The sequence below is a fragment of the Psittacula echo genome (assembly GCF_963264785.1).
Source record: "Psittacula echo genome assembly, chromosome: 7".
Classification (NCBI taxonomy): Eukaryota; Metazoa; Chordata; class Aves; order Psittaciformes; family Psittacidae; genus Psittacula; species Psittacula echo.
The window spans coordinates 20,543,681-20,570,076 of NC_137740.1; the positions used below are offsets into that span (position 1 = coordinate 20,543,681).

Consider the following 26,396-nt stretch of genomic DNA (forward strand, 5'->3'; position numbering starts at 1 on the left):
TGGAAGTTGGGGGGTTCATTTCTGCTGCACGGTGGGGGCAGCTGGGTTCCCCCCCCAGCCCCCTGCGTTTTGGGGTGCTGTTGCATGTTTGGGAGCACAGCTGGGGAGGGATGACTGAGGGCCCCCCTACTCGCATTTCCTTTTGGAGTCAGGGGGAGAAAACGAAGGGAATCACATCGGTGCTTGCAGGGAGGACATCCAGTGCCTGTCCCTTTCCTGCAGAAGCTTGAAGCCCTGTGCCCCCTCCCTGAGCACTGTGCTCTTTCCCATGCCCATCTGTATTCACTGATCCAGCCTCCTGGCATTTCTCTGATGGCTCCTGCTGGATTTGCTGTTGCCAATTCCTGGAGGTGATGAGAAGAGCCAGGATGCATGGATGTCGCTATGGAGAAAAGACCAAACCAGGTATTCTGCTGCCGTGTGGGGAAAATCGAAGAGGAAAGCTGGTTTTGCAGAGTGCCTTAAACACAAATGACTTTACTGAGTAGGGGGCTTGGACTTCTGTCTCTGGATGTTATTACCAACTCAAATGTTGCATTTTACTTCTCTGGGATTAAAAGAAAACCACTTGAGCTGTACTGGAACCAAACCTTGTGTTTGCTTGAGTCCATCTGGCTGGCTTGCACCTCTGGGGCCACAGTAGTGTGGGAGAACAAGCAAGAATTCATGAGCTGCCTCAGCAGTGAGACCAGTGTCTGCCCCTGCCAGCTTTAAGCCCCTGGGTATGGTGGGAAGACTCATTCCCCCTTGTCCTGACTTGCAGGTGGCTTCTCTGGTGTCCCAGAGAGGTTGTGCTTACATTGCAGTGCCCCTTCCCAAGGGATGCTCAGAGCAGCCTGCTTGCACAAAGCTTGCTGTGGGGCTGTGTCCTCAAGCTTCCAGAAAATTGGGCAGTCAGCTGGAGAGCTCCGAGCAGGAAGCAGGCAGCCCCTTTTCCCTTAGGAAACCAGATCAAGAAGAGGACTGTGTGCTGAGGGAACAGCAAGGAACCAGTAGTTCATGCAGCCCTTCTGTGGGTAACCAGGGAAGCTGCCAAGCTTGATAAGGCAGAAAACTACACAGAAGAGAGATGTTTCTCCCTTAAGTTGCAGTTCCCCCTCCCACTTCTTGCACAGTGCAAGAGGGGGAACAAAATTCAATCCAGGTGTATCTTCTAGTAAAAATAATACATAAGGATAATGCAGAATTTCCTAATGAAGGTTCATTTTAAAGTTATTTGGGGAAAAAATACCAATCTTCACTGTATAGTTCCTGAAGGTAATTAAATATTAATATAACCACTTCTTTTTAGTAATGGAAAGGGGAGCTCTCTGAAATGCAGCCATGTTTAGGGAAGGATGTGCTCAGGGTGGCCTGGCCTGTATGCTGGTATGAAAGAGGACAGTGATGGCTGGCAGGAGGAGCTGGTGGCTCTGACGTTTTCGAAGGACTGATGGGCCACATCCCAGGTGCTGCCCCAGGATTCGGGTCTGCATGATGCTGGAGGGTATCTCATTGCATCCAGTATGTTGCTCACCATGAGCATCAACCCTACTAGTCCCCACTTGCTGTGGGGTAAATTTGTGCCCTGAGCCAGCCAATTTCTTTAAGAGTGTGCTGGGCACTGATTGATGCTTGCAGACAGTCTATGTGCTATTCAGTGAGCAGGTTTCTTCTCTAGTGTTCTATTAAGACATTGCTCATTTCTTCAGAAATCCCAGAGATGTAGGTATGGAAGAGCAGGGGGGAGTTCACATGGCTTGTATCATGCCTGTTCATGCCCTGGAAGCAGGGCAGGATGCCTGTCCCCCCCCCCCCAAGCTTCTTACGCAGGCCAAGCTGAGGCACATTCCTGGAGCAGGTCTCGCCTCCTTCTCACCACTGAGCCGCTGCTGTAAAGCAGGGGCAGCACAACTGCCCTGGGCCCCCTGCCTTGTCTGAGACTCTTATCATGGGACAACCTGTGTTTCTCAAGTGCCTTATTTACAGAGCAAGAACAAGGTCAGTCTGTGCCACTGACACCCACCCAGGAACATGGGCACACATTCCAGTGGCACAGCCACAAGGGAACAAAGTAGGTGGTGCAGGGTGCCATGGATGCCAGGAGAGGCAGACAGGCGATACTGCAGGTACTACTGAGGATCAGTTTATTTGCTCTATTCCCTCTTCCCTAAAACCTGAGAACAACTTCCAGCGAGATATAAGAAAGCAGTAAGAAGTGAGAGATTTGGCTCTGCAGCTCCTCCCCTATGCACAGGACCAGATAAAGGTGTTAATGTGTTAGTGACAGTTGCTCCGAAAGGCACACAGCAGTTTGGAACCCCCAAAAACTCCCTAATGGGAGGTATGTGAACTGAGCAGGACACCCCTCTGTGGCCTGGCTGCTGACACCACGCTTCTTACTGTGCCTCCAGGAAAATCTTGGCTGGTTCTGAAACAGGAGACTCCACAGCACAAGCCCCGGAGCCCCCACTGGTCTGCTAACCTCTTCCTTGTGGGGCTGATTCAAGGCAAGAAAACACTTGGGGTTTTAGTTTTGAGAAGATGTGGAGGGTGAAAGGGATGGGGAGGACTGGTTTAGTATTGCAATGCATCATCAGTGTAACAGTACAAGGCTGCTGGTTGCACAGTGTTAGGGAGGCAGGAGCTGGACACAAGAAAGGCTCCTGACGCCAAACGATGTGCAGGATGGTTGGTCAGACCTGCTCACTCTGGCTGTGGGGTGTAACGCAGGTACTTCTTGCCCGATGGGAGGTCCTTTGTGAAGACTCCTTTGGGAAAGAGCTTCTTGGCTTCCTCATCAGGTAAGGTGGGCACGACCATGACACTGTCACCAGGCTGCAGAGCAAATGGGAACTGTGAGAGGAGCAGAGGAGCTGGCAGGCCTGGATAGAGCTGGCACGTCCCTGCCTCTCCAGGAACACTCATCCCCAGTGCCCCAGGCATATCCCCTGCAGCTCTGCCTGGAGCTAGCAGTGAGGACTGAGTGGGAGCTACACCAGGAGGTATGGGTGATGTCAAAAGGGAGAGCTGTGCCTTCTGCCAGCCCTGCCAATGGGATCCCACAGGCCAGCTCTTTCCCACAGCACTCCGATGGGAACAGGGAGTAACAAGAGGGGAATCTGGGTATCTCTTAAGATGCAGGAGGGACCACAACTAAGCAACTTCAACTAGTAACCTTCTATGAGGATAGGTCTCTGCTGTGTACATGCTATGTAAATTTCTGTGCCCACACTGGCCCTTCCTGGCTCAAAGCAAGGAGAGCAGTGTGGGGGCCTGGGAAGGGTGTCCCATGCCTACTGCTGTGCTGGCTTTGAGTAGACTTAGGCATGCTGACACCTGGAAATGCCCTTCCTTATCACAGGGCAGGACCTGCCTTGGCACAAGGCTCAAGTACTGGTAGCCAGAAAGGCCAAGCTGAGTATTTGCTGGCACTAGGCACTGAGGTGCCTCCCTTCCCTGAGGAAGGGAGGTTCTTAAGGCTGAGTCCAGACTGCAGCAACCCATATCCCATGTCCTCATCAGCTTTCCCCACTCTGTGAGTCCCCCTCCAAAGGAGGCTGGTTGACATTTCAATGCATGTTTTCAGTGGACAGCTGTGAGCTTTGCACCCCTCCTCACCTTCCAGTCCACAGGGGTAGCGACTTTCTTGTATGCCGTCAGCTGCAGGGAGTCCACCACTCTCAGGATCTCATCAAAGTTTCTCCCAGTGGTGGCTGGGTACAGTATGGAGAGTTTCAGCTTCTTATCCGGGCCAAAAACAAACACCTGAGTACAGAGAAACAGGATCAGGGCCTGGGTAAAATCCAACTGGTCTGCTGCATCTGATCAGCCCTGCTGCTCCTCCCTTTCCTCAAAGGTGGTATACTTGATTGAAGGTGTTGGGACAGGGGAGATGCCATGGTGGGTATCTAGAGCAACAAGTGATGCCCAGGGAACACAGTGTATGCTCTGAGTGTTCCTGTATCTAATGCCAGATTGGTTTGCTACTTGAAATGTTTCTTTCCTTTGACCTGTGCCTTTCTAATGCAAGCACTCGAGTCCAGCAGATCAAGCTCTTTTGTCACCTCTGTGTTAGGACAGGCACAGCCAGGATGAGCTGGTGGATGGAGCTGCTGCCAGCACGCCAGCGCTACACCAGCCTCTTCTTGCAGCACCCATGGATCTAGCCCAAGGAAGTCAACCTAGCTCTTGAGGATGGTCATGCCCATCCAGGTAAGCTGTGCCCATCTTCAAACCCAGCCCCACAGACACAGGGCAGGACAACAGGTGAAGCCTATTGCTGAGAAGGCTGCTGCGCAGCAATGCTCCAGGTACTCACCACGCGAGCAGTCAGGGGCATGCCATCCTTGTCCCGCTCATCTGGGTCCAGCATTCCCAGCTTGACAGCGAGCTCCCGGTTTGCATCAGCAATGATGGGGAAGGGGAGTTTCTCCTCGGGTTGTCCCCCATTGTATGCATTGATGTCCTGCAGAAACAAAACATGGCATGCTTGTGCTCATTGTTGTGGGTACCACCACAGGAGGCAGAGGCCAGACAGGGAGATCTCCACACAGCCTTTATGTGTGTGGGGCAAGCTCCTGCAAGGGACCATGCATAAATGTGTTCAGCAGCTGCTCTACAGTAGCTTGTGACTTATTTGGCCCCAAGCTTGGGACTTACTTGGCCCCTTACTTGCAGGCTGGGACAGCACAGCCTTCCATGAAGTTTCTCTGCTTCCAGAAACCAGGTGACAAACCAAAAACCTGAATGCCAGGCTGCACTTTGCGTCATTCTTAGAGGTTAGTTGTTAGGCTGTCTATGCTCGCACCCTGTGGCTCACCTCTAGAACTGCCTGTGGACCAGCTATTTTGCCCAGGCAGTGGGTATGGAGAAATAGGGAAGTCCTGCCCATGCTACTGACACAGGGAGATTTAACCACCTTTCCCTGAAAACAGAGGTGTTCCTCTTCTGACACTCTCCGAGTAAGTAATCTAGCACTACTGACAGATGTGTTGGTGTCACACCTGGACTGTGCTCTTAAGGTACAGTTTCTCAAGTGACAGACCAAACCAGCAACTCTAAAGCTAACAAAGGTACTGTGTCGAACACTTCACAGGTTTTGTATGAGGAACTAGTCCAACAGAGCAAGTCACTCCTAGCTTGCTTAAACACTCCTGAAAATAGAGTGAAAGTCTGAGTGCAGGTGAACCATGGCTGGGACAGAAAACAATCCCCTTCCACATCTTTGCAGGCTCTCCCTTGTGACCATAGTTTATGAGGTTGCTCCTTGTGCTAGTTCAAACTTGACCCGCTTCACAGCGAAACTGTATTTTGAGCGTCTCTGAGTCTGGACTTGGCCAAAGCAGTCAAGTTACTCTTGTAGTTTGCAGTACCACCCATACGGGTCATGCTGAGCCACAGCAGGGCTGGGAGGAGCCTGCTCAAGGCAGCACAAGCAGATCAGCTGCCAACAAGCAGATCAGCTGCCCAGAAAGCTAACTGTATCCTGGGCTGCATCAAAAAGAGCGTGACCAGCAGGTCGAAGGAGGTGATCCTGCCTCTCTACTCTGCTCTTGTGAGACCTCACTTGGGAGTATTGTGTGCAGTTCTGGTGTCCTCAACATAAAAAGGACATGGAACTGTTGGAACAAGTCCAGAGGAGGGCTATGAGGATGATCAGGGGACTGGAGCACCTCCCGTATGAAGACAGGCTGAGAAAGTTGGGGCTGTTCAGCCTGGAGAAGAGAAGGCTGCGTGGAGACCTCAAAGCAGCCTTCCAGTATCTGAAGGGAGCCTATAAGGATGCTGGGGAGGGACTCTTCATCAGGGACTGTAGTGACAGGACAAGGGGTAACAGGTTCAAACTTAAACAGGGGAAGTTTAGATTGGATATAAGGAAGAAATTCTTTACTGAGAGGGTGATGAGGCACTGGAATGGGTTGCCCAGGGAGGTTGTGAATGCTCCATCCTTGGCAGTGTTCAAGGGCAGGTTGGATGAGGCCTTGGGTGTCATGGTTTAGTGTGGGGTGTCCCTGCCCATGGCAGGGGGGCTGTAACTAGATGATCTCAAGGTCCTTTCCAACCCTAACTATTCTATGATTAAAGCAAGTTTAATCTGCAGTTTCTGCCCCAGAACAGAGCTGCCCATTCCCTCTCTTCTCTTTATGCTCCAAGGAGACAAAACTGACTCCAGCATTGACACAAGCTTCCCACGCACCACTGTGGTGCATTATCAGCTGAGCTGATAATTTGAATGTACAAATCTCCCTGCTTTCCCCAGGCTTTGAACGCAGGGGAAAAGGCTGAGTTCTGCTTAGAGGGAACTCAAGGATGGCAGGGTTGGAAATGCTGCCTCTTGGCACTGCCCACTGCTGCTTGGCATGGCAGAGGCAGCAAGAGCAGGCAGAAGGGGCTGTAACACTGTCCCCGGCAAGCCTTATCAAAAGCAGGGTACAGAAGGAAAGCAAAGCTGGAGAGGCCAGCCCAGGTGAAATGCCTCACAGTGTCACAGGAGGCTGTAGATAAAGGTCAGACAGTGACATGTCCCACCTCCTCTCTTCAGAATGGGGGCTGGAGGATGAAGAGAGATTCTGAGAAGCAATACCTGAATCTATGTACTGTAACTCGTTTCAAAATGCACATAATATCATGACCTGGGGATCTCTGTACAAAGCAGCCTAACAAACCCCACCCTATTTTGCAATAAGATACTCAAGACTCGCTTACTCCCCTGCAAATTACTTTCTTTCCAGCATCCAAGCTGAAACCAGACATCACTGCAGTGATTTATTCACTCTTGACTCACCAAGGTGAAGGCATCAGTAGCCAAAGAGAACACCGAAGCTTCCTCCGACATGCACAGCACATGCCAGTCAATGCTGCAAGCAAGCCTCTGGGTCTTGGCTAGAGATGCCTAAGAACAGCAGTGACATCTTTGACTGGGAAAGCAGAGCTGAGCAATGACATGAGAATTATTTGGTATACTCTGGTCTCACCTTTCAGGCCCCATCTGCTCACTGAAATTTGGCAGCAAAGCAAGCAGTTCATGCAGAATTTCAGCCATCTCTCTTGCCCACTTTTTTCCTCACAGGCTGTGCTCCAGATAAAAGCAGCTTCATCCTCTCACTACTGCTAGAAGCTTCATCCAAAAGCAAGCATAGGTATGCAAAGGAACGCTTCACAGAGAGGCCTGCCTGAAGTTTTGCTCACCCCTAGGATTGCTAAGATCTAGTGAAGGAAACTGCAGTTTCTAGATTTCAGTCTAGCATTTAATGAAGTCTGCTTCCGTCCAGACAGTCAGCTTCTGCCAAGGCTCTGTATGTCTGTCAAGCTCTTTTTTAACCTGTGGCTGGGCAGGAGAACCCTTAGGGCACTGCCCCCAATCTCAGCCTTGTGGTAGGCCCAGACACTTGCCTTCCCTGTTTAGCTCTCCGCATCATTGAAGTTCTTTCAAGCTTTGTCAAGGACAAAATAAAAAGGATCATGTTTATAGGCAAGGTCTAAGAACAGAGCAATCACACTCCTGTACTCTCTTATACCCTCCATGATGCATGCATGGAGGTTCATTGCTCCTCCATGCTCTGCATACTGCTCACAGTGTTGCAGCCTGACATATCCTCCTGTTCCCAGACTAAAGAGCTCCAGTTGCTCGGCGCTGAAGCAGACCTGCCCAAATCTGCAGGCAGCTTTGCTCCCCCTCTGCACCTTTTCTTGTTCTCCCATAGCCTGTGAGATGGATTATTTCAAACACAGACTACATGGAAGGCTCCAGTCTGCTACGGATTCGTCCTCACCAGCTGGATCTTTGCTCTGGTGGACCTCCACACTTTTCTTTTTGACAGGTGCTGAGCTGACATTTCCAAACCACTGCCTGCGAGGACATTCCCAGCCTGACAGAAAGCTCACTGCAGCTTGGACTACTGCCATTTGCCTTTCTCCATGCTTGTTCTGGAAGATTTTCTAAACATTTCTAAACTCTGCCTCCCATTAGTTAGTGTCAAGTGATGGTTCTGCAACTTCTGATTTTACCTTGAGGTTGTGCTAAATAATTCCATGTCAGCAAAGTCAGCTCGTTGTTCATATGTTCATATCTTTTCCAGATCACCTGAGTGTGCTGAACCCCAAGCATCCCTGCAGGCCCTCCTTTGACACAACTTACCACCTCATCCTGTTTCCCTGCAGAAAACAGCCTGCCCTTCACAAAGCTGCTTTTGTCGAAAGTTTCTTGAGAAATTTTAAGACTTCGTAAAAGTCAGCAATAACTTCACATGGCTTTAGTCAGCCATGAGATGAGACTCCCTCACAAAAGCACAAACTTTCTGCTATATTTAATGGGATGTTGTCTGCTATTTTGACTGGTGGTTTCAGCCAGTTTGACCGGCATGGAAATCTCATTTACTGGAGTGGGATTTGTACGCCAGTTTTCCCAGGCCCTTCTGGAGCCTGGAGGGACATCAGCCATGCACCCCTCAGGAAAGAAGGTCAATTTAAGCAAAAAGGCAATTAAGTAATTTCTAAAGCCAGTCAGTAATGAAACAATGTTGGAGTGTGGATATTTCTCACTTTTACTACCTCTTATTGCATGCATGTCTTACTCCTGGAAAATGTGAAAATATTCTCAATGTTACGAGCAAATCAAAAAGCAGGTAATTCACCCAGGGGGTTCTATCCTCTGGCCATATCCATCTGAAATGCTCATTTTACACCCCTGACACCTATGAGGCCTGGAATCTTACTCCCTGGGAGTGCACCACTGCTAAGGCTGCATCTGAAGTTTTTAATTAGTTTCTTTTATGTTCTTTCAGCAAGCTATTTTGTTCCCATCTTTTTATATACTCCTTTTATGGTGGTTTTATGTTTAACGTTCTCCTACTTGTGGTTTTATGTTTAACATGTCCCTCTTTGTTCTCTGTTTTCTTTTCCGTGTCTAGGCATGAACTGTACCCTTTGAAGACTGTCTGTTCACTTCTGATGCCTCTTTTCCTTTCCTGTTTTATTACAAAACTTTTTGAAAGTCTATGGAGAGGCTGCTTTCCTTCAACTTTTGGCACCACCTTCACTTATGTTTTACTCTTTCACATGTCGGTGGGAGAGCAGTAATACTATTTCCCTCTTATTTCAACATCTTAGTACTCAAGAGTGCCCTGGACTTTGTGGAGTGCTCCAAGAAGATGGACCAGACCTTTCTATTCCTGTCCTGAATTTTAGCCACTCCTATCCTACATGCTTTGGGATTTGAGATATGTAACCCTGAGCCTGTGCTTTGTTCTGTGTGGACTCTTCCTCTGGCTTTCAGAGCAAAGGCCGCAGTGCAAGCTCCCCTTGTGCCTCCTCACGCCCCATACCTTGCTCCAGCACATGTGATCTTGGACGCTGTCAATGGAGAGGGCAATCATCTTCACATTGCGCTTGCTGAATTCGGAGGCCAGCTTTGCCGCCCGGCCAAGCTCTGTGGTGCAGACGGGTGTGAAGTCCCGCGGGTGGGAGAAGAGGATGCCCCATCTGAAAGCAGAGAGCAGGAGATAGCATTAGGGCGAGATCTGTTTTGGTTTGTACCACAGACAAAAAGCTGTATAGATTGTACTGTACAGAGACTACTGCTGGAACAGCTCACCTCTGTTCTGTCTTAGAGAACTGGGAACAGAGCTGGAGGGATACAGTGAGGCACCCTGCAGATGGCTCACCAACAGAACTTACAGGGCAGTGACCCGGCCAGTGGTGCTACAAGTCTCTTTATACAATATGTGTACTACTTGAAAAAAAGGCAGCAAAAACCCAGATAGAAGCTGCCCAAGAAAGCTATCATGTGAGTGCTCAGGCTGGAACATACAGTTTTAAGAAGCCCTGCATCTTATTTTCTCGCTAAGAGGGTTCTTTTCTTCCTATTTGCCCAAGCTCACAACACTGACAGAAGCGGACTCAAACACCGATTCAACCCTGCCAAGCACTGCAGGAAGCGAGTCCTAAATGTGCTGTGCCAGCACTCTCCTGCTCCAGCCAGAAATGGAGCAACAGGTTTTTGGGGGAAACAGTGCCTAAAGGCAAGTGGCTTTCCACTTTCAACAAGTGGCTCCAACAGGACCAGACCCCTCGGTTACACACCTTCGCAAGCCCAGGCTCATTCCCCAGGGACGTACGGGACATACGTGACACGCGAGCTGATCTCTGGGGCTGCCCTGGACTGAGCTGTGCCCTGGCAAGCCTGGCTTTGCCCTTGTCCGGGCTCTGCGGTTTTCAGAGCCCGTCTTTGCTCTCCTTGGGCTCGGCTCGCCCGTGGTGCGCTCTGCCGACCTTCTGGCTGCGCAGCCCGCAGGAAGGATGGGGAGAGGCGGCTCCCCGCGCTAGGGGGGGGCCTGCGCGCCCCTCGCCACCGCGCTCCCCTGGGACATCGCGGCCCCCGGCCCGTGTCACGCACACCGCGGCGGCTCCATGAGGGGAAAACGAACATTTCTGGGAGAAGCCCGCCAGGCTCCCACCCGGGGAAGGGCAATGAACGGCCGTGTCCATCTGGAAATAAAACCCCCGCTCTCGGCGCCCGAAGCGGAAGGCAATCGGCCCCCGGGACCCTGCGCCAGTCTGCTGTGCGTTGAGCAGCCCCTTTCTCGCGGGCTAGCCTCGGGGTCATCCCCCTACCCTGACGCCCTCCCGCCGAGGTCCCCTTTCCCGATCCTCCTTCCCACGATACTCACGAGTCTCCCAGGAAGTCGTGGAAGCGGATTCGTCCCTGCGTGGTGTCCGCCTCGAAGTTAGGCGCCTCGTCGCCCAACAGCAAGCCCGGCATGGCTGAACCTGCTACTGCGACTCCCTACGCTGCCGCCTCTGCACATGCGCGCGGACACCGCCCCCTCTGCTGGTGAGGGCCCTGGGCTGTCACATGATGGGTGGTCGCTGTGCTTTACGGCTGCCGTCGCACTTTGTGGCTTGGGAGAGGAGGGAGGTTTTGTTGTCTTTCTCAGGTGGTGGTGGTGGTAATGGCGACGTACGTGAGCGAGCTGGAGGCGGCCAAGAAGAGCCTCAGCGAGGCGCTGGGCGAGAACGTGAAGCAGTGAGTGCGGTGGAGGAGGGGAGCCGCTGGAGGGTGAGGCCTAGCGGCAGTGAGGCCTGGGCGCGCGTTTGTACCGTGTCTGTGCGGAAGCCTCAGCGCTGGCCTGGGCTCCGGACCCCTCTGTGCTGGTGTTGGGAAGCAGGGCATTTAGGAGCAGCGCTTTTTGTTTGGTGTCTCTACCTTTCCCGCTCTCCCCTAGGTACTGGGCCAATTTGAAGCTCTGGTTCAAGCAGAAGATCAGTAAGGAGGAGTTTGACCTGGAAGCGCGCAGGCTTCTCACGCAAGACAATGGTAAAAAGCCATCTCGTGTTTGTGTTTCTGTGGCTCTGATGCTGGTTTGCCAGGCCTCGGAGGAGCTCCTCTCTGCTGCACACTGCTTCCCGGACAGAGAAATTGCTGTAAGGGAAATAAGAATAGCTGGGGCTCCTGTAGCCCTAGGTGGGAGGTGCCCTGAGCTGCTGGGGAAATTCCCTTTGTGGCCTTGGCACTGACAAGCAATTTGGTCTTGTGAGAATATGGTAAAATATGGTGTCCCAGCAAGCAAAAAGTCATTTTGTTATGTCACTGTAGAAATCCAGTCCTTTCCATGCTGTGCTCTTCCTGTGGCTGGGACTGAACTGGTGTGGTTGAAGTGGGGAAGGGAACCCCAAACTCACCTAGGCAGTTGTGCAACAGGCAGGTGCCTTTCCTGTTCTTCGGGGTGGCAGGTGGGAGTGCTGGAGGGTGACAGTCTCTTGTCATTGCCTCTCTGTAGGTCTGTGAACAGTGGTGGGCATTGCTGAGATTATTGTTGGGGCTCCTGACCTCCATGTTTGTGATCTGTACGGGAAAGAGCAGGAAGGCTGTTAGTGCTTGTGTTCAAAAGCTAAAGAGGATCCTTTCACCCTCTGACCCTGCTTATGAAGTTTGTCTTTGCTCTTTCTGATGCGTATTTGCTTATTTTGGCTTCCAGTAACCTTTCTGCAAGGAAGTTGCATTTATCTAGAGCCTGTTAGACTTAATTTTCCCTCTCTGGGACTGGCTCTTACTGGTCCTTTCCTAGCAGACCAAAAGCTCTGCTACCAGAAGTCTGCATGGCAAAGAGGACACTGGATCCTTCTCTGACTGGCTGAATGCACCAGATGCTTCATGTTGCATGCTGTAGGGCTGGATTCGCATGTGTAGCACACTGAGAAGTGACAAAATTTATTTTCATATCATGTGTAGTATCCTTTTTTTAGTGTAGTAGTAGCAGTTTCTGGGTCTAGTAGAAGAAAGCTCTCAAAAAAACTTAAGTTGAGAGATGTTCTTATGTAGCTAAGCATGTGGGCAATGTGTAACTGGAAGGGCATTGTGAGCTACTTTAAGATCGATTTGAGGGAGTGCCTCTGGGCACTGATGTGTTGCTAATGAGCTGTCTGTCTTTACACAGTCCACTCTCACAACGATTTCCTCCTGGCCATTCTTACCCGATGCCAGATCTTGGTTTCTGCACCAGGTAAGTCCTGAGAAGCCCTATTAAAACAACTAGGTAGCAATCATTTGCTATGCGTACTTTGTACAAAGTACTCCAGTTTTCTGAGCCTTAATATCCATGTTCTTTTTGCCACACAGGCTAAAGGGTAGCAAAATAGTGATCCAGCTGACTTCAGCAGAGATGCTTTTCAGAACAAGCTGCGTGTGCTTGGTTAGAGGCTGATGCTGGATTGCTGTGTGTGATAAATTGGTTTGATCCCTGAACTGGGTGTGTGCTCTGGGCTGAAGTGTAAAGGCTTCTACTGGGAATGCCTACAGTGAGCCTTGGTTGGGCTGTGGCTGGTTAACCCAGCCTTCTTCAGATAGTTCACCTTCTAGCTCTGTGGGCATTTTCAATGGCTATTGTCAGGGTTGTGAGATATGTCATTTTTGGTCTTCAGAAGAGCTCTCAATTGGAAATTTGATAGGAAGGACAGCTGAACTGCAATCCAAAATATGAGACTGCTGTGTAGTAAGGGAGAAAAAATTGTCACAGCTCTGGGCTGAGAGTGGAGAGGCAAGATTTTGAGGAGAGAGGGTCTCTGTTACTAATGTGCCTGATGTATCTAGAGGAATGAAAAAAAAATGCATTTTTGGATACCCACAGCTTTTTGTGTTGTAGCTGGTCTTTATACCAGCTGTGCTAATTAAATGCTAACCTTTCCCACCTCCAAACTTGCTTTGTTTGCTCTTGAACTTTATGAATGACCTTTGAGTCTCAGGCTTTTCCTCTTTATATTAATCTTGCTGCTCCTTGCTTTTGACTTAGTAGTTGCTTTTGGCTTGCAGCTGGATTATGAAAAGAAAGTACAAGCACAGCAATTCCCCTGTGGGTGTTACCTGAACTATCTCAGTGTAAATTATGAGATGGAGGGAGAGCGTGCCTGCACTCCCTGAGCTCAGCACTGACCTGATGCAAGTGTTGAAGTAGAGATCAAAGCTTAGAGGTCTTGCTTCTGAGTGACAGTAGTCAGTTTAGAGCTCATTGCTGTGTGACTAAAGGTGGGGCTGTTTGTTTCTGTGTGCATTACTCTGTTCTTAACTATTGAATTTTGTTTGTCTCTTTATCCAGTCACATAGTCTTCTGCAGCTTTTCTGCAGCCATCCAGTCAGGCTTCATCTTCCTGGGCTTGAGTAGCTCAGATTTACCAGCAAGCTCTACCAGTGCCCCCCTTTTCAAGGCTATCTAGGAGTGTGTTAAAAGTGCAAGCCCCATCACAAAGCAGTGTGGTGCTCCACAGGTGTTGTCCATATGCTTATTATGTCCTGCCTGACCTTTTTTCGTTTCAAGTCCTTGCAAGGACTTTCCCTCTTCTCCCATTGAAGCTTACTGTCTTTAAAAGCCCTTGAAGAACCCTTCATGATAGTGCTTCAGCAGCTTGATGACAGCATGTAATGGAGTGATAGCTGACCAGCTGGTGGTCACCTCCAGTGCTTTCAGGCAGGCTTTTGTTGGCTCTAGCCACACATCTGCCTAAGCCAGCTTGAAAAAAACCAACCACTGCAGTTTAACCGTGTGTTCCTGAGGACATGGTTTAGTGCTTTGCTGTTAATTGTACATGCTGCTAGTCCCTTCTAGAGTGTGTTTTGCTCTCCTCAGGTCGATGCAGTCTCCCAGTAATTTTTGAGCTAATCTGTGCTGAGATACCTCTTTCTGGGCAAGTGACTGGTAGACACACATTTTACTTGCCAGTCTGCTGTGTGTCGTGCAGCTGATTACACATGCAAGCCCAGGAAAGTTCAGTACAAGTGGAATACTAGATGCTATGTCTAGACTTGGTTTTTTCCTTCTAGATATCAGTTTGATACCTGCAAGATTGTTTTTTTTTCTTCCTTTTTCCTTTTTCCCAATGTGAGAGTGGAAAGCTAACAGGCTTTTGTCTCCACCACTGTCTTTTGGGCAGAAGGTGGAGATGTAAACATCATTATTCATGGAAACAAGTGTGCTTGATGCACTTGGCATGTCATGAGGGTTACTGGTGCATGTACTTTCCACCTTCGTGTGAGAGACACAATGGAAAAAGAACTATCTTAAAATGCTGTGTTGTAGTAATGTGTGGTCAGTGTTAAAAGTGCACTTGATATTGTAGCATTTGGAATAGGCAGCTTTGGAGAAGGTATTTTTAAGAAGTGATTATCATCATGGACCATGCAAACTGATCTGATCCAGATTTTGCTATCTCTGGCAGTAGTGGTTCCACTTGGACTTGTAAGCGACACTGGGGGAATGTGACCCTTTGTGAGGACACTTCCTATTTCCCTGTCTCATCTGCTTAGGCTGTTGATCGCACAAAGTTCAAATCCCAGTTCAACAGCCTGTGTGGCATGGGATGTTTAGGAGTTGGTGGTGGAGAGGGAAGGAAGTTCATACCTATTTCAATGTGAAGAATGACCAGTTTCTTTAATTCCTGCTGAGCTCCCACTGAGGGCACAGCAGGGTCCTGAGGTACCCTGAATCTGGCTTCTCTGCCCTTTTTGAAAATGGATATTTTTCCCCTCTGCTAGCCATATTTGTGAAGACACTCATAAATACTTGAGTGGCACCCAGCTGTAACATAGCTGGGAAGCTGTGACAGTGCCAGAAGAGAGGAAACTTCCCAGAAATACGCTATCCAAAATACTATAGTGTGCCTTACTGGTAATTTTAGGTTGGTTGTACCAGTCTGAGTGATGTGGCACACTTCCCATTATAAGAAAATTGTTTTCTTTGGTATTCTCTTTCTACCAGTATTTTTGTAAATGCTTTTCTGAATTTTTGTATCATTTTTCCATCAAAAAGAACTCAAATGTAAAGCTTTCTTTAAGCTTGCATGGACTTGCTCACTAAGCTTATTTGTTGCAATCAAGTCAGCAAAGTTTCTTGAGTTAATACTTACCTCACTTGAACTGTTACCTCCCTCCTTAGCTAAATGTTAACAATAAACCTGAGACAATTGCATGCACTTGATTTGGTGTTGTAAGGGTTTAATTTATTTGCTAGTAATCTGGAGCCATCTAAGAGATGGTTCAGCAAATTGGAACTTATGCCAGGATAGCAGGAGCATTTTATTCTATCAGCATTACCTGCGGGCTTTGCTTGGAGGGCTGCTACCTGTGAGATGGGCTCAGGTTGCGTGAGTTCTCTTCTCTCCAGACCTGGGAAGGGAGGAAAGAAAGAAAATGGAAGTGTGAATTCTTGACAGGGGAGGGTCATCAGAATCTATTTGACTAAACCCTTTCTCTGCAGGAAAACAGAATCCGAAACAACTGAAGATTGAATAAATGAGGGTGGAAAAATGCATGTTTCCTGTGCCTGACTGCTTTTCTCTGTCGTGACTGTCTTTGTTTGTATCTTTGACCTTTCCTCCTGTGTGGTGCTGGTGCAGCACATCAGGAAAACCTGACGTGCTCTGTCTGGACTGGCTGGTGCCATCACTGCAGATATGTGGCAGCTCTTAGAAGAACATTCTTATCTGTCGCTCATCTTTGAAGGCCTATCAGCAGCCGTTGCTGTGGCTTGTTAATATCTCATTCTCTTGCTAGCAAGATTTAAAAAAAAAAAGCTGCTAACATCTGTGAAGTTTCATGCCTGGGGCAGCCCAGCCTTGTCACTTGTGGCCAGGAATTCAAGTACTGGTTTTCTTAGAATACTAGAGGGAAATTTTGCTTTCTTTGTCGAGTGCAAGACATGTTTGGTAATAGGAAAACCTGGAAAAGGAGCCAAAAAAATTCTGCTCTGGCCTCATTATAATGGACAATAGGAGACAGTGTCTCTCTTTTTCCTTATTCTAAGCTAAGTCTGGCTAAATTTGTTTTTTTAATGCACAGGCTGAGATTCGGTTAAGTTGTGTCTTTCAGATCCACTGTCAAAGCCTTGAAAATCAGTTGCCATTTAGTTTAAAAGCCACTATAATATATTTTTAAATAAGACATTTAAAAAATTCTGACCCTGCTGTAACCTGTTAATCTGTAATACAGTATTAGACAAAAGGACGATTTGTTTCTGTCTCCGTCTATTCCAGTTTCTCTGTCTCCACCACCTGTCATGTAGTTAGTTGTTCAGCTGTCACAAGTGAGGATGAGGAGCTGTATGTGATGACTCATAAGGAAGAAGTGCCTGGGGTGGCGTGGCATTGCAAGCTAAAGATGTGCTTTTATTGAAAGCTTTGAAAAGGACCAAGTAATTTCTGTGTCCATAACACGCCTAATCCCCCCTGCCTAGAAGGGGTCTGACCTGCTGTGGAGGAGAGGAGGAGGGGCAAGAAAGGACTCATCTGTAAAGAGCAAAGCATCTTGTGAGAGAAGTAGCGTTATTTTGGTAGATCCCAAGATGTAAGCCCTGAGATCTTGATGAAGGGCAGTAGCGGTCCTTGACATGGTTGCCCTCATGGTGCTTTCCGACACCCACTCATGAGGGCCTCTCCTGTGATCTTGTAGTGATGAGTAGTGACACCAGCTTTATAATTTTTGGAGGGGATTTATTATCTCTTAATTTCCTATAATTGACTGGTGGATTTGGACAACAGGGCTCGTTGTAGACTATTGGTTTTCACCTCACCATTAGCATGTAGCGTAACTTTTTAGTAACCTTTTTTTTTATAGGAGCAATATATCATCTCTGTGTGTGTATCATAGAATCATAGAATAGTTAGGGTTGGAAAGGACCTTAAGATCATCTAGTTCCACCCCCCCTGCCATGGGCAGGGACACCTCACACTAAACCATGACACCCAAGGCCTCATCCAACCTGCCCTTGAACACTGCCAAGGATGGAGCATTCACAACCTCCCTGGGCAACCCATTCCAGTGCCTCATCACCCTCTCAGTAAAGAATTTCTTCCTTATATCCAATCTAAACTTCCCCTATTTAAGTTTGAACCTGTTACCCCTTGTCCTGTCACTACAGTCCCTGATGAACAGTTCATCCCCAGCATCCTTGTAGGCCCCCTTCAGATACTTGGAAGGCTGCTATGAGGTCTCCACGCAGCCTTCTCTTCTCCAGGCTGAACAGCCCCAACTTTCCCAGCCTGTCTTCATACAGTAGTTTGTTTCTAACCCCTTCTTAGCAGCTGGTGGTTCAAAAACTTCACCTGGTTTCTTCTGGTTTAACCTGACTCCTAAAGTCATATTTTAGAAGTTTTTTTTCTTTCATGGCAGAGGACACTGCTCATGCTTCAGTCAGGAGAATGGGAAGCTCCCCATAGCTAAGGACCTTTAGCCAGCCTCATTCCCCATAAACAGGGCTGTAGTATAACTGTGTTTATGAATTCCTGATTGCAGCAAATTAAACATAGTTACGAGAGCTGGACGTAAACACACAGGTTGATGTGAAGCTGGTGTTGAGCTGTGGCCACCTGCAGTAACAGGAGGGAACCAGAACTGGTTGGTTGTTGGTACTCAGTGAGTGTGCTTGAGGCTGGCCAAGCTGTGGATGGTGAGTTGTGGATTGGCTGCTGTCTTTTCTTGTAATGGCAAATGCTGCTCTCAGGCAAGAGAACATCTGAAATGTCAGTGTTGTCAGCACTGCCTGGCAGCAGAGCTCCAGCCTCCACTTTGGAGCTGAGTGAAATACCTTCAGAGCTCAGTTGTCTAGCATCCCTGGAGGTGGGCAAGGACTCAAAAAGGGTGCTCACGTGCTATGCAAAACTGAGGGAGGAGGATACTTGTCATGCAGAGCAGAGGCTGCCACTGTAGCCACGAGAGGGCTGTCCAGTCTTTGAGTTGTACTTTTCATTCACTGTCAGCAAGTGCATGTGCATCCAAACCAACGCTGTCTTAGTGCCAATGTACCTGAAGGAATTGTGCATGGATCCTGTAAACTCATCAGTGGTAAGTCTGCTAGGCTGTACTTGCCAAGAGCTCTGTGATTGTCAGAATGTGGTTTGACCTACTATAGGCATAGCTGTCAGACAGTGTACTGTGGACTTCTGATATGGCCAAGTGTATTTATTGGCATTACATAGTGATCACTTTCTCAGCTACCTGCCAGTTCTGGTCAGTCACAAGCTCACTGCTTGCTTTGGTGTCATTCTGCTCCTGGGCTCAGTGGCCTTTGCAGTTCTTCCCCTGTCTCCCCTCAGTGCAACAAGAATGATCAGCCGTGATGTTTAACAAGGGTGTGAGACAAAGCTGGCTAAAGCTGATGGGGAACTAACTGTAAAGGCATAGGTAACAAGTCAGGCTGCTTGATCCTTTTGCTTGTCATCTGATCCAGGAGTTGGTGGGAGGAGAATCCTCCCCCTGGGCAAGGTCCTATCATCTTCCTGGAGGAATAAATGTCTTGTTCCTTCCTTGTGGCTTTCCTGGTGGTTGTGCTCTTCTCCATTCTTCCACCATGGGTTTTTGTGTGGTGTGCAGATAAGTTTGTACCGAAGTAATGGGACATGAGTAAGTCAAGCTTGCCAGGGGGCTGATGAAGAAAGGAAAGGGCTGCCAAAAGCATTCTCCTCTGAGAAGTCTTTCCTTCAGGCCATGGATGTTGATTTTGGCTTAAGGGGTTTTGATTCTGGTTTTTTCTTTTTTCTTTTTTTTTTGTTTGTTTGTTTGTTGTTTTACCTTTTCAATTTGTAGAAGGTGCTGGAACTCTGCCATGGCCGGGTGGCTCTGCAGCTAAACCTGGAAAACCCAAAGGAAAGAAAAAGATATCTTCTGTTCGACAAAAGTTTGATGTAAGTGTGATCAAATGGTCATGGCTCTCTGACATTCTTTCATGGGTGAAGAGCTCTGCACATGCATGTAGCTTTTCTTGCTTCCAGGGATGATGGAAATCCAACATGTGCAGTGATGTATGTCTTATTTGTTTCGAGTTCTGAATTGGAATAAGAGCTGGGGGGTTAGTGGCTGCTGTCTGTCTTATGGAAGCCTCTTTGGGATAAAGGCTACAGTGTGACCTGGCTTTGTTAGACACCAGAGAATTCATGGAAGGCCACCTAAATGTTGAAGTTGCAAAAGCTTGCATTCCAGGAACCAGTGAGGAATAGCTTAAGCTCTGCGGTCACTGCAGTTATGCTTGGGCAGGTCTTTCATAGTCTCATTCACCTCTCACATTCTCTGTAATATCTTGTTCACTTCATACATCTGCGAGGTACTTGAAACAAAAGGGATTTCCTATTTATTCAGGAGTCAGGCAGAACTCAGTGATTGTATGGTCTGCTCTACAGGACCCTACAATCAGAAGTGATAGAAGTAAGATGTTTGTTTAAGAGGGTCAAGTTGTTTCAGAACATGTTTTGCAAAGGTGCTGTCTTCTGGTAGGTGGCAGGTGAACATGCAAGATCCTGTTCACTTGGCAGCAAAGGCTTTGTACCTCCATCTGGTACTGTCTGTGTTTGTTCTACAGTTTTGGCCCTGCCAGACCAGTGTGGAGGGGGCCTGGTATGAAAGAAGATTGGGATGGGGCACTGTCTTCAACAGATGGGGTTTGATGAGACAAATCTGAGCACTTGATGGGGGCCTACAAGACATCTGGAGAGGGACTTTTTGCAAGGGCATGTAGTGATAGGACAAGGGAAAATGGGTTTAAACTGACAGGGAGAGGTTAGATGTTAGGGAAAGTTCTTCACTATGAGAGTGGTGAGGCATGGAACAGGTTGTCCAGAGAAGCTGTGGATGTCTCATCCCTGGAAGAATTCAAGGCCTGGTTAGACGGGGCTTTGAGTAACCTGGTCTAGCGAAAGGTGTCCCTGCCTGTGGCAGGGGGGTTGGAACGAGATGATCTTTAAAGTCCTTCCAACCCAAACTGTTCTATGGTTGGTTCTGTGATTCTGCGATCATGATCCAGTTCAGTTTTCTGACAAGGCAGAAAACAAACCACACAAAAAAAGACCACAAACCCCAAGTTTTTCTTGCTGGTTTATTCAGCTGGATCAGTGTTCTTTGTGGTTGGATGAAAGGCAGTGAAAAGGAAGAAGGAGCTGGGGATAGGGGAGAAACGGGCATGTGAAACTTCCTGGTCTTAGGCATTGAGGGGTTAGGTTGGCTCAGCTGAAGTGCATGCTGCAGGTCTGGGGGCTATAGTTAGGCACCATGTGTGTGCTTCAGTGACTGGTGTTTAAGGGATGTGTCCAACTGAAGGCTTGTTGCATTTGGAAACTGCTGAAGTATTCTGCAGTGTTCACAGCTGCGACCTGAATTCTGAGGGCGGTCTGTCATCTTTTTGTTCCAAAACTTCACTGTGACTTTTCAGTAGCAAGTGGAGGGGAGGTTGAGAAACAAGTTGTGATGTTGTAGAAGCCTTGGAATTTGGTTACTCGGATCCCCCTGTGTTACAACACATCTAGTGTGTGTTTATACACGTATTCCTGTAATGCTTGGTAGTAAGCACTGTATGAAATACTGTATGTTGTGATTAATGTGCTTGTCTACTATTAGTGGAATTCCTGAGCAGTGTGAACTTGAAATGCCTTGATATTTCCTGATGTGTTTCCCTCATTGGTCGGAATAACAGCTGTGACTGACCACAGGCTCATTCCAGTTGGCTTCTGCTCTGCTAAACCACATTCTCCTTTGGAGTTGATTACATTTTGAAGGTCTTTTTTTCCAGGCATACAGATATGTAGCTTTCCTGTAATGAAAGCGTAAATCTTCAGAATTACGGGGAGGGAAACCTGCTTTCACATAACTGGTGGGTGGATTGGTTTTTCACTCTTGAGTTAAATGCCACACTGTACTTTGAATAAAGCAGCCACCCTTCTTCTCCTGAAACCAAGATGTGAGAGATCCAGTTTGCTGCATATTCGTTGTTTATATTTAAAGAATGCGTTTGTCTTGATGCCTGAGAACCTTGCGGCAATTGTCATTCCAGAGCCACCGGATTTGTGATTTGGATGCTTGTGGGAGTACTCCATCAGCTTGTTCCCTTGTGGGCTGGGGCAAGCACATGTCTGGGCTCAAGTATCAGTTGTTCTCGTCTGCTTTTTTTTCCCCACTTTACCTGGGGTCCAAGACTTCCCAGGAGCCACCACAACCACTTGGAGCTTGCGGCACCAGCTCTGCAAGGGCACTGTGCTGGAATATGTGTGGCCTGGAAAATGGAGGTTGTCGTCTTGTGGTACAAATTCCTGTTCTGTGATGTCTTTTTTTTTTTTTTTCCTAAGTAACTGAGGCAGTTCTGAAAAGTATCCATAACTCATCTCTGAATCAGTGGCTGCTCAGTAACACAGCTCTGCTTGGAGTATTGTAATTGCATGGGGAGACTAGAGTATGAAATTCAAACCTGGAATTTGGCTAAGTTGTTCCATTTAAAGCTTTAAATAAATGAGAATCAATCACACAAGCTTAAGATGATGGTTTTTAATCTTGATGGAAACTGTACAGTTAGTAAGTAAAACCACACCCTTCTGTACAATAAATAGCTAAATAGACAAGAACCCTTCAGCATGGAAGGAGGTGACTGCAAAATATGGAAGTCCATAAAATTAGCACTGACCTGGATAGCATTTGAGCCTTAGAGGAGAATCAAAAGAATCTAGCAGGTGGGGGAGGTACAGAGCAAACCAGGGAAGGTGACTCTTTATGTGGTGTGTTGTTACACCATAGAATTCCTTGCTGTAGGATGTGGATACCCAAAGTTTGGGTGGTTCAGGGCGCTGCTGAACAAGGTCACGGGTTGCTTAATAAAAGGACACCAGCTCTGGCTCAGATTTCTTCAGTCACAAATCACTGGGGGTTGGGAGAGTGTCCTGGGGAAGAATATCACTTTGCTTGTTCTACTGTGATACACTTTTACAGGCATTTGCTTTCCAGTTGGAGAAGGGATGTTTAGCGTGATGAACCAAAGGGTCTGCTGGGTATTTTTCTTCTTACAGTCTAATGTTGTGTTCATAACAGCACCGGTTCCAGCCACAGAATCCGTTGTCTGGAGCCCAGCAATTTGTGGCAAAGGATCCTCAAGAAGATGATGATTTGAAGCTGTGTTCTCATACCATGATGCTTCCTACACGTGGCCAGTTAGAAGGAAGGATGATCGTAACAGCATATGAGCATGGGCTAGACAATGTTACAGAGGAGGCAGTGACGGCAGTTGTTTATGCTGTGGAGGTGAGAGGCTGGGCTGGGCAGCAGTGGTGGTCTCATTATGCCAGCAGCAAAACGCTCTGTGCGCAGTAGGGAGTAGTGCCCTTCAGTGTGGGGAGGAAATCTGCTTCTCTAACTACAAGTTTGCCTTGGGAAGAGTAATGTGAGACTGAAAGGTCTTCCAGACTTGTGGCATCATAGAGGTAAAATCTTGGATTTCTGCCTGCAAGTGTTAATTTTGAAGTGCTTTCATATGAGGAACTCTGGGCATGCTTAAATAGCTGTTTTGGAAAATGCTTTTTGTGTCAGTTAAAAGCAGGGACAGAATGGGAGCTTCAGTTTAAACACTTCTATAAAAAGAAAAGTCCCAAAACCTCTGTTACAGGTGTAAGTATCTGGCATGGTAGTGAAGTGACAGATTGGGAAATACCTGCAGGTGAAGTGCCTACTCTTGCTGGTTTTGGGTGTCAGTGGTGCATTGCCTGACATACCCCAGGACTGATACAGCTGTTACTTGGAACATTGATGTGTGGATGGTTTTCTGGAGTCAGGATGTGGAGGCCAACCTGAATTCCCCATCTGGGACTGAGGCCAGATTAAGAAGCCGTTGTCTGGTTGTCTTCTCAGACAATTGCTACTCCTAACACTTTCCAGGCAACTGAATAGTCTGAAAATGAGGAGCGAGTGGCTTTTCCGCTGTATTTTTAGGGCCAGTATTTCAGTACAAATGTAACATCTACTGCCAATGATGAAATCTCTTAACTCTTTATCAAAGGGGTCAGAGATTGGGAATTTCCTAGCATTTAAGAAACCTCTTTAACATTTAAAGCAGTGCATCATGTATTAAAGTACAGTTCACAGGCTAATGCCTACAGTACTTGCACAGTGCTATGTTCTCTGTATCCAACTCTATCAGTGAAAACATACTGTAACTTGTCCAGATCCTGGTTCCAGATCTTTAGGTCCTTGTGGTCGTAACAGCACTACTTCTGTCTTGCCAATTAATGAGGCACTTCTCATAGCCATGGCTTGGTACAGTAAATAAATCAGCATGGGTAATAAGATTGTTTTTCATTGCAGAATCATCTTAAAGATATTCTGACATCTGTGATATCCCGGCGGAAAGCCTATCGTCTGAGAGATGGCCATTTTAAATATGCCTTTGGAAGCAATGTTAACCCTCAGCCGTATCTGAAGAACAGTGTTGTTGCTTATAACAATTTAATTGAGTGGTAAGGAGCTCTCAGCACCCTGCTAGTTTCAAGTGCAAGTTGCTAGTTATGAAGTTACTCCATGGTTCAGTTTCTTTTTTTACTTAGTAGAATCGGTTAATAATGGTGTTTAGCTTTCACACTAGGAAGGTATCAGTATGGAGGACTGTAGGGCTAAACAGAGAGGGAGAACATGGGGATTTCTCAGCAGTGGAGTTTAGAAAAGTTTTAAGTCCCTCTTTCTCACTTGTGCTTGTCCATCAATTTAAGAAGGTGACCCCTGGCCCTCTGAATGTCCCTAATAATTATTGCTTTTTGGAAACTGTAGCGAGACAGGAATTTTGCTGTTCTCAGGGCGGAAGAGCCTGGGCAGAAGAGCCATGCCTTTCTGGGGCATTGCTGCAGTGCCATAGGAGTGAAATGCTGGTGAGGGCATCCTGCTGTTTCCTGCATCCAAATGTATTTATGGCTCCTTGGCATGCCTTTCCAGTTAGCAGAGCTTCAAGGTCATCTTGTTTTCTGAAGTCTCAATGTCAAACAACTTGTGCTGTGCATCTGGCAACCTATGTGTATGAGAAGGCAGTTGTGCTTGTCTGTGGCAGCTTCTAGGAGTTGACAGGAGGTTGTGGGTGTTTTAAGGTTTGATTACAGCACTACAAGCACTATGGGGCAATCCACTCCAAACAGCTTTGCCTAACAGCTTGTGTCTTTCAATTTTATGTCGTGAGTGCCTTAAGTCTTGTGCTGAGTAGAAACAATTGGCTGTAAATAAAAAGTTGCCCAATCGAGATCAGTTAAGCAGGTTTGAAGCATGTTGAGGATCAGTTTGTGCTATTTTTATTAAACTGGAGTTTTAAAGATAATTACAACTGAAGTAATTTTATGTACATTAGGGCTAAGTCAGCTGATAGGGCAAAGCAAACCCTGGGGCCAGGCTGCTGCTGTGTGACTTCCAAAGCTAGTGCTGTTGTCTTGACTGGGAGGTTTTACTGCTTGCTCTCCCTACAGCCCTCCAACTTGTGCGGCGCCTTCTGCTGGTCAGAGTCTAGCTCCACAGCCCCCACCCGATGATGCCGAGCAGCAGGCAGCATTACTCCTGGCATGCTCTGGAGACACCTTACCAGCATCTCTCCCACCAGTGAACATGTATGACCTTTTTGAGGCACTGCAGGTAAGCTGTTAATGTTACACATGATGCAGGGAAGTGACTTAGCCTGGCATGTCCCTTCTTACTCCTCTTGTTCCACCTGGGTGGAACTTAAAGGCATATTTGGTTCTGGTGTGTAGACTGCTTCAGTAGGTTACTTGTGATCAGACACCAGTGCTGGGGAGGTGTCTAAGCAAAAATGATTATTTTCTTACCTGGCCTCTCACTTACAAGATGGCATAACAGGTGGTTGCTCTGTGCTGACCGGGGTGGCAGTGCCGGCAAGTTGCAGTTCTCACGTGTGACAGCCTGCTGGGCTCATGCACAGGAGGAGGTTATTCTATGGGCAACGTGGGGAAATGTGTATGAAAACATGAAATTTGCTTTCTCGTGTGTATGTCCAGGTGCACAAAGAAGTTATTCCTGCGCACACTGTCTATGCTCTAAACATTGAGAGAATTGTCATGAAGCTCTGGCATCCAAACCATGAGGAGCTGCAGCAGGATAAAATTCATCGCGAGCGCCTGGCAGCAAAGGAGGGCCTTCTACTCTGCTAGAGCTAGGAGCCATGTCAGGCCTCAGATGGCTACAGTGCTGTTCCTTGGACTTGACACTTGGATGCTTCTTACCAACCTCTGTTAGCATTTCAAGGATGTTGTAAGTTATGAGTCAGCTTTTCCTGTGGAAATATAACTGAGTTGCAGTACACTTTCTCTGCACCCCACAGTCAGGTGTCATGGAGTGCTTGCAGCAATCCCACTGAATTGGGAAGGAGAAATGAGATTTGTTTGCAAAGACTGGTTTGGGCTTTGGTTTTTTTTGTTTGGTTGGTTTTTTTGGTATTTTGTATTTTTTATTTTTTTTTTAATAAATGTGAGGGTAGAAAGAGTTGATTTTTAAAAAGGGTGTATTTGTGTTGTCTTTTGTGAGTATGGAGAATCTGCTTTCTCATCTTCCCCTCTTGAGTATTTTCCATTCTGAGCAGGGGCCTTGTCCAGCTTCTTTTGCAGTTGATGGGATCCTCTTCCATTCGTTTAACTGGAACGGGGGGGCTCTTCTGAAGATGAGCAATTCTGTAAGCTGACATTGTTCCTCTTCTGCCAGGGAAACTTTCAGAAACAGAAAACAGGGCAAAAAGGGAAAGGTCCTTCCTAGTCTGTCATTTGAACTGTTTTGCATCACAAACCATGATGGTGCACACCGTCATAGGAATCTCTCTCCCATTAACCAAAATGCACAATAAAATCAGGTTGTGAGTAGTGTTTTCTTATCAGCCTTATCCTTCCCTTACCTCTGTCTTGCAGTAGTGGTGATCAGATGCTATCAGGACCTATGATAAGAGGCAACTTTGGTGTCTGTCAGTACAGCTAATGGTTTAGCCCTCCCAGCAGGCAGCTTGACCATCCCTGAGGTGGGACAGCAACTCCTGAATACATATACCAGTGCACTGTCAGCATTGAGACTCATTGGATTTGCAGTGTAAGCAAGATGTCTCGTATTTACTTAATCAGAAAAATATGCAGCCACAGCTCTCCACATGGGAGGA

General features: G+C 47.5%; 2 protein-coding genes across 10 annotated transcripts; one reads left to right on the forward strand and one right to left on the reverse strand.

Annotated features, from left to right (window-relative positions):
* Positions 1 to 10,820, reverse strand: PRDX6 (peroxiredoxin 6). The gene is made up of 5 exons (XM_080622859.1): positions 10,650 to 10,820; positions 9,306 to 9,462; positions 4,301 to 4,447; positions 3,601 to 3,747; positions 1 to 2,817 (listed from the first exon to the last, which is right to left on the reverse strand). The coding sequence occupies exons 1-5, from the start codon at positions 10,739 to 10,741 to the stop codon at positions 2,686 to 2,688; spliced, it is 675 nt and encodes a 224-aa protein (XP_080478985.1). The 5' UTR covers positions 10,742 to 10,820; the 3' UTR covers positions 1 to 2,685.
* On the forward strand, positions 10,812 to 25,760 carry TADA1 (transcriptional adaptor 1). 9 transcript variants are annotated; one of them, XM_080622838.1, is made up of 10 exons: positions 10,812 to 11,005; positions 11,205 to 11,296; positions 12,417 to 12,482; positions 19,049 to 19,146; positions 21,282 to 21,527; positions 22,307 to 22,516; positions 23,573 to 23,724; positions 24,058 to 24,129; positions 24,712 to 24,874; positions 25,255 to 25,760. In XM_080622838.1, exons 1-10 carry the CDS (start codon positions 10,932 to 10,934, stop codon positions 25,405 to 25,407), a joined length of 1,326 nt encoding a protein of 441 aa, XP_080478964.1. In that variant the 5' UTR covers positions 10,812 to 10,931; the 3' UTR covers positions 25,408 to 25,760. The 9 variants fall into 9 exon arrangements, 8 of the variants coding, with proteins under 8 accessions (XP_080478964.1, XP_080478965.1, XP_080478968.1 ...); XM_080622840.1 differs by having other exon boundaries at positions 10,884 to 11,038; positions 21,282 to 21,513; XM_080622841.1 differs by having other exon boundaries at positions 10,960 to 11,005; positions 21,282 to 21,513.
* The last annotated feature ends 636 nt before the right edge of the window (positions 25,761 to 26,396 follow it).

Bases quoted from the DNA above. Each gene is read 5' to 3' on its own strand.
- PRDX6 (XM_080622859.1), bottom strand. From the start codon at position 10,741: ATGCCGGGCTTGCTGTTGGGCGACGAGGCGCCTAACTTCGAGGCGGAC. The intron at 4,448-9,305 runs GTATGGGGCGTG...TTGTTTCTGCAG, and splicing joins ATCACATGTGCTGGAGCAAG to GACATCAATGCATACAATGG. The intron at 3,748-4,300 runs GTGAGTACCTGG...CTCTGTACTCAG, and splicing joins TGCCCCTGACTGCTCGCGTG to GTGTTTGTTTTTGGCCCGGA.
- TADA1 (XM_080622838.1), top strand. From the start codon at position 10,932: ATGGCGACGTACGTGAGCGAGCTGGAGGCGGCCAAGAAGAGCCTCAGC. The intron at 12,483-19,048 runs GTAAGTCCTGAG...TTCAATTTGTAG, and splicing joins GATCTTGGTTTCTGCACCAG to AAGGTGCTGGAACTCTGCCA. The intron at 22,517-23,572 runs GTGAGAGGCTGG...TTTTCATTGCAG, and splicing joins CAGTTGTTTATGCTGTGGAG to AATCATCTTAAAGATATTCT.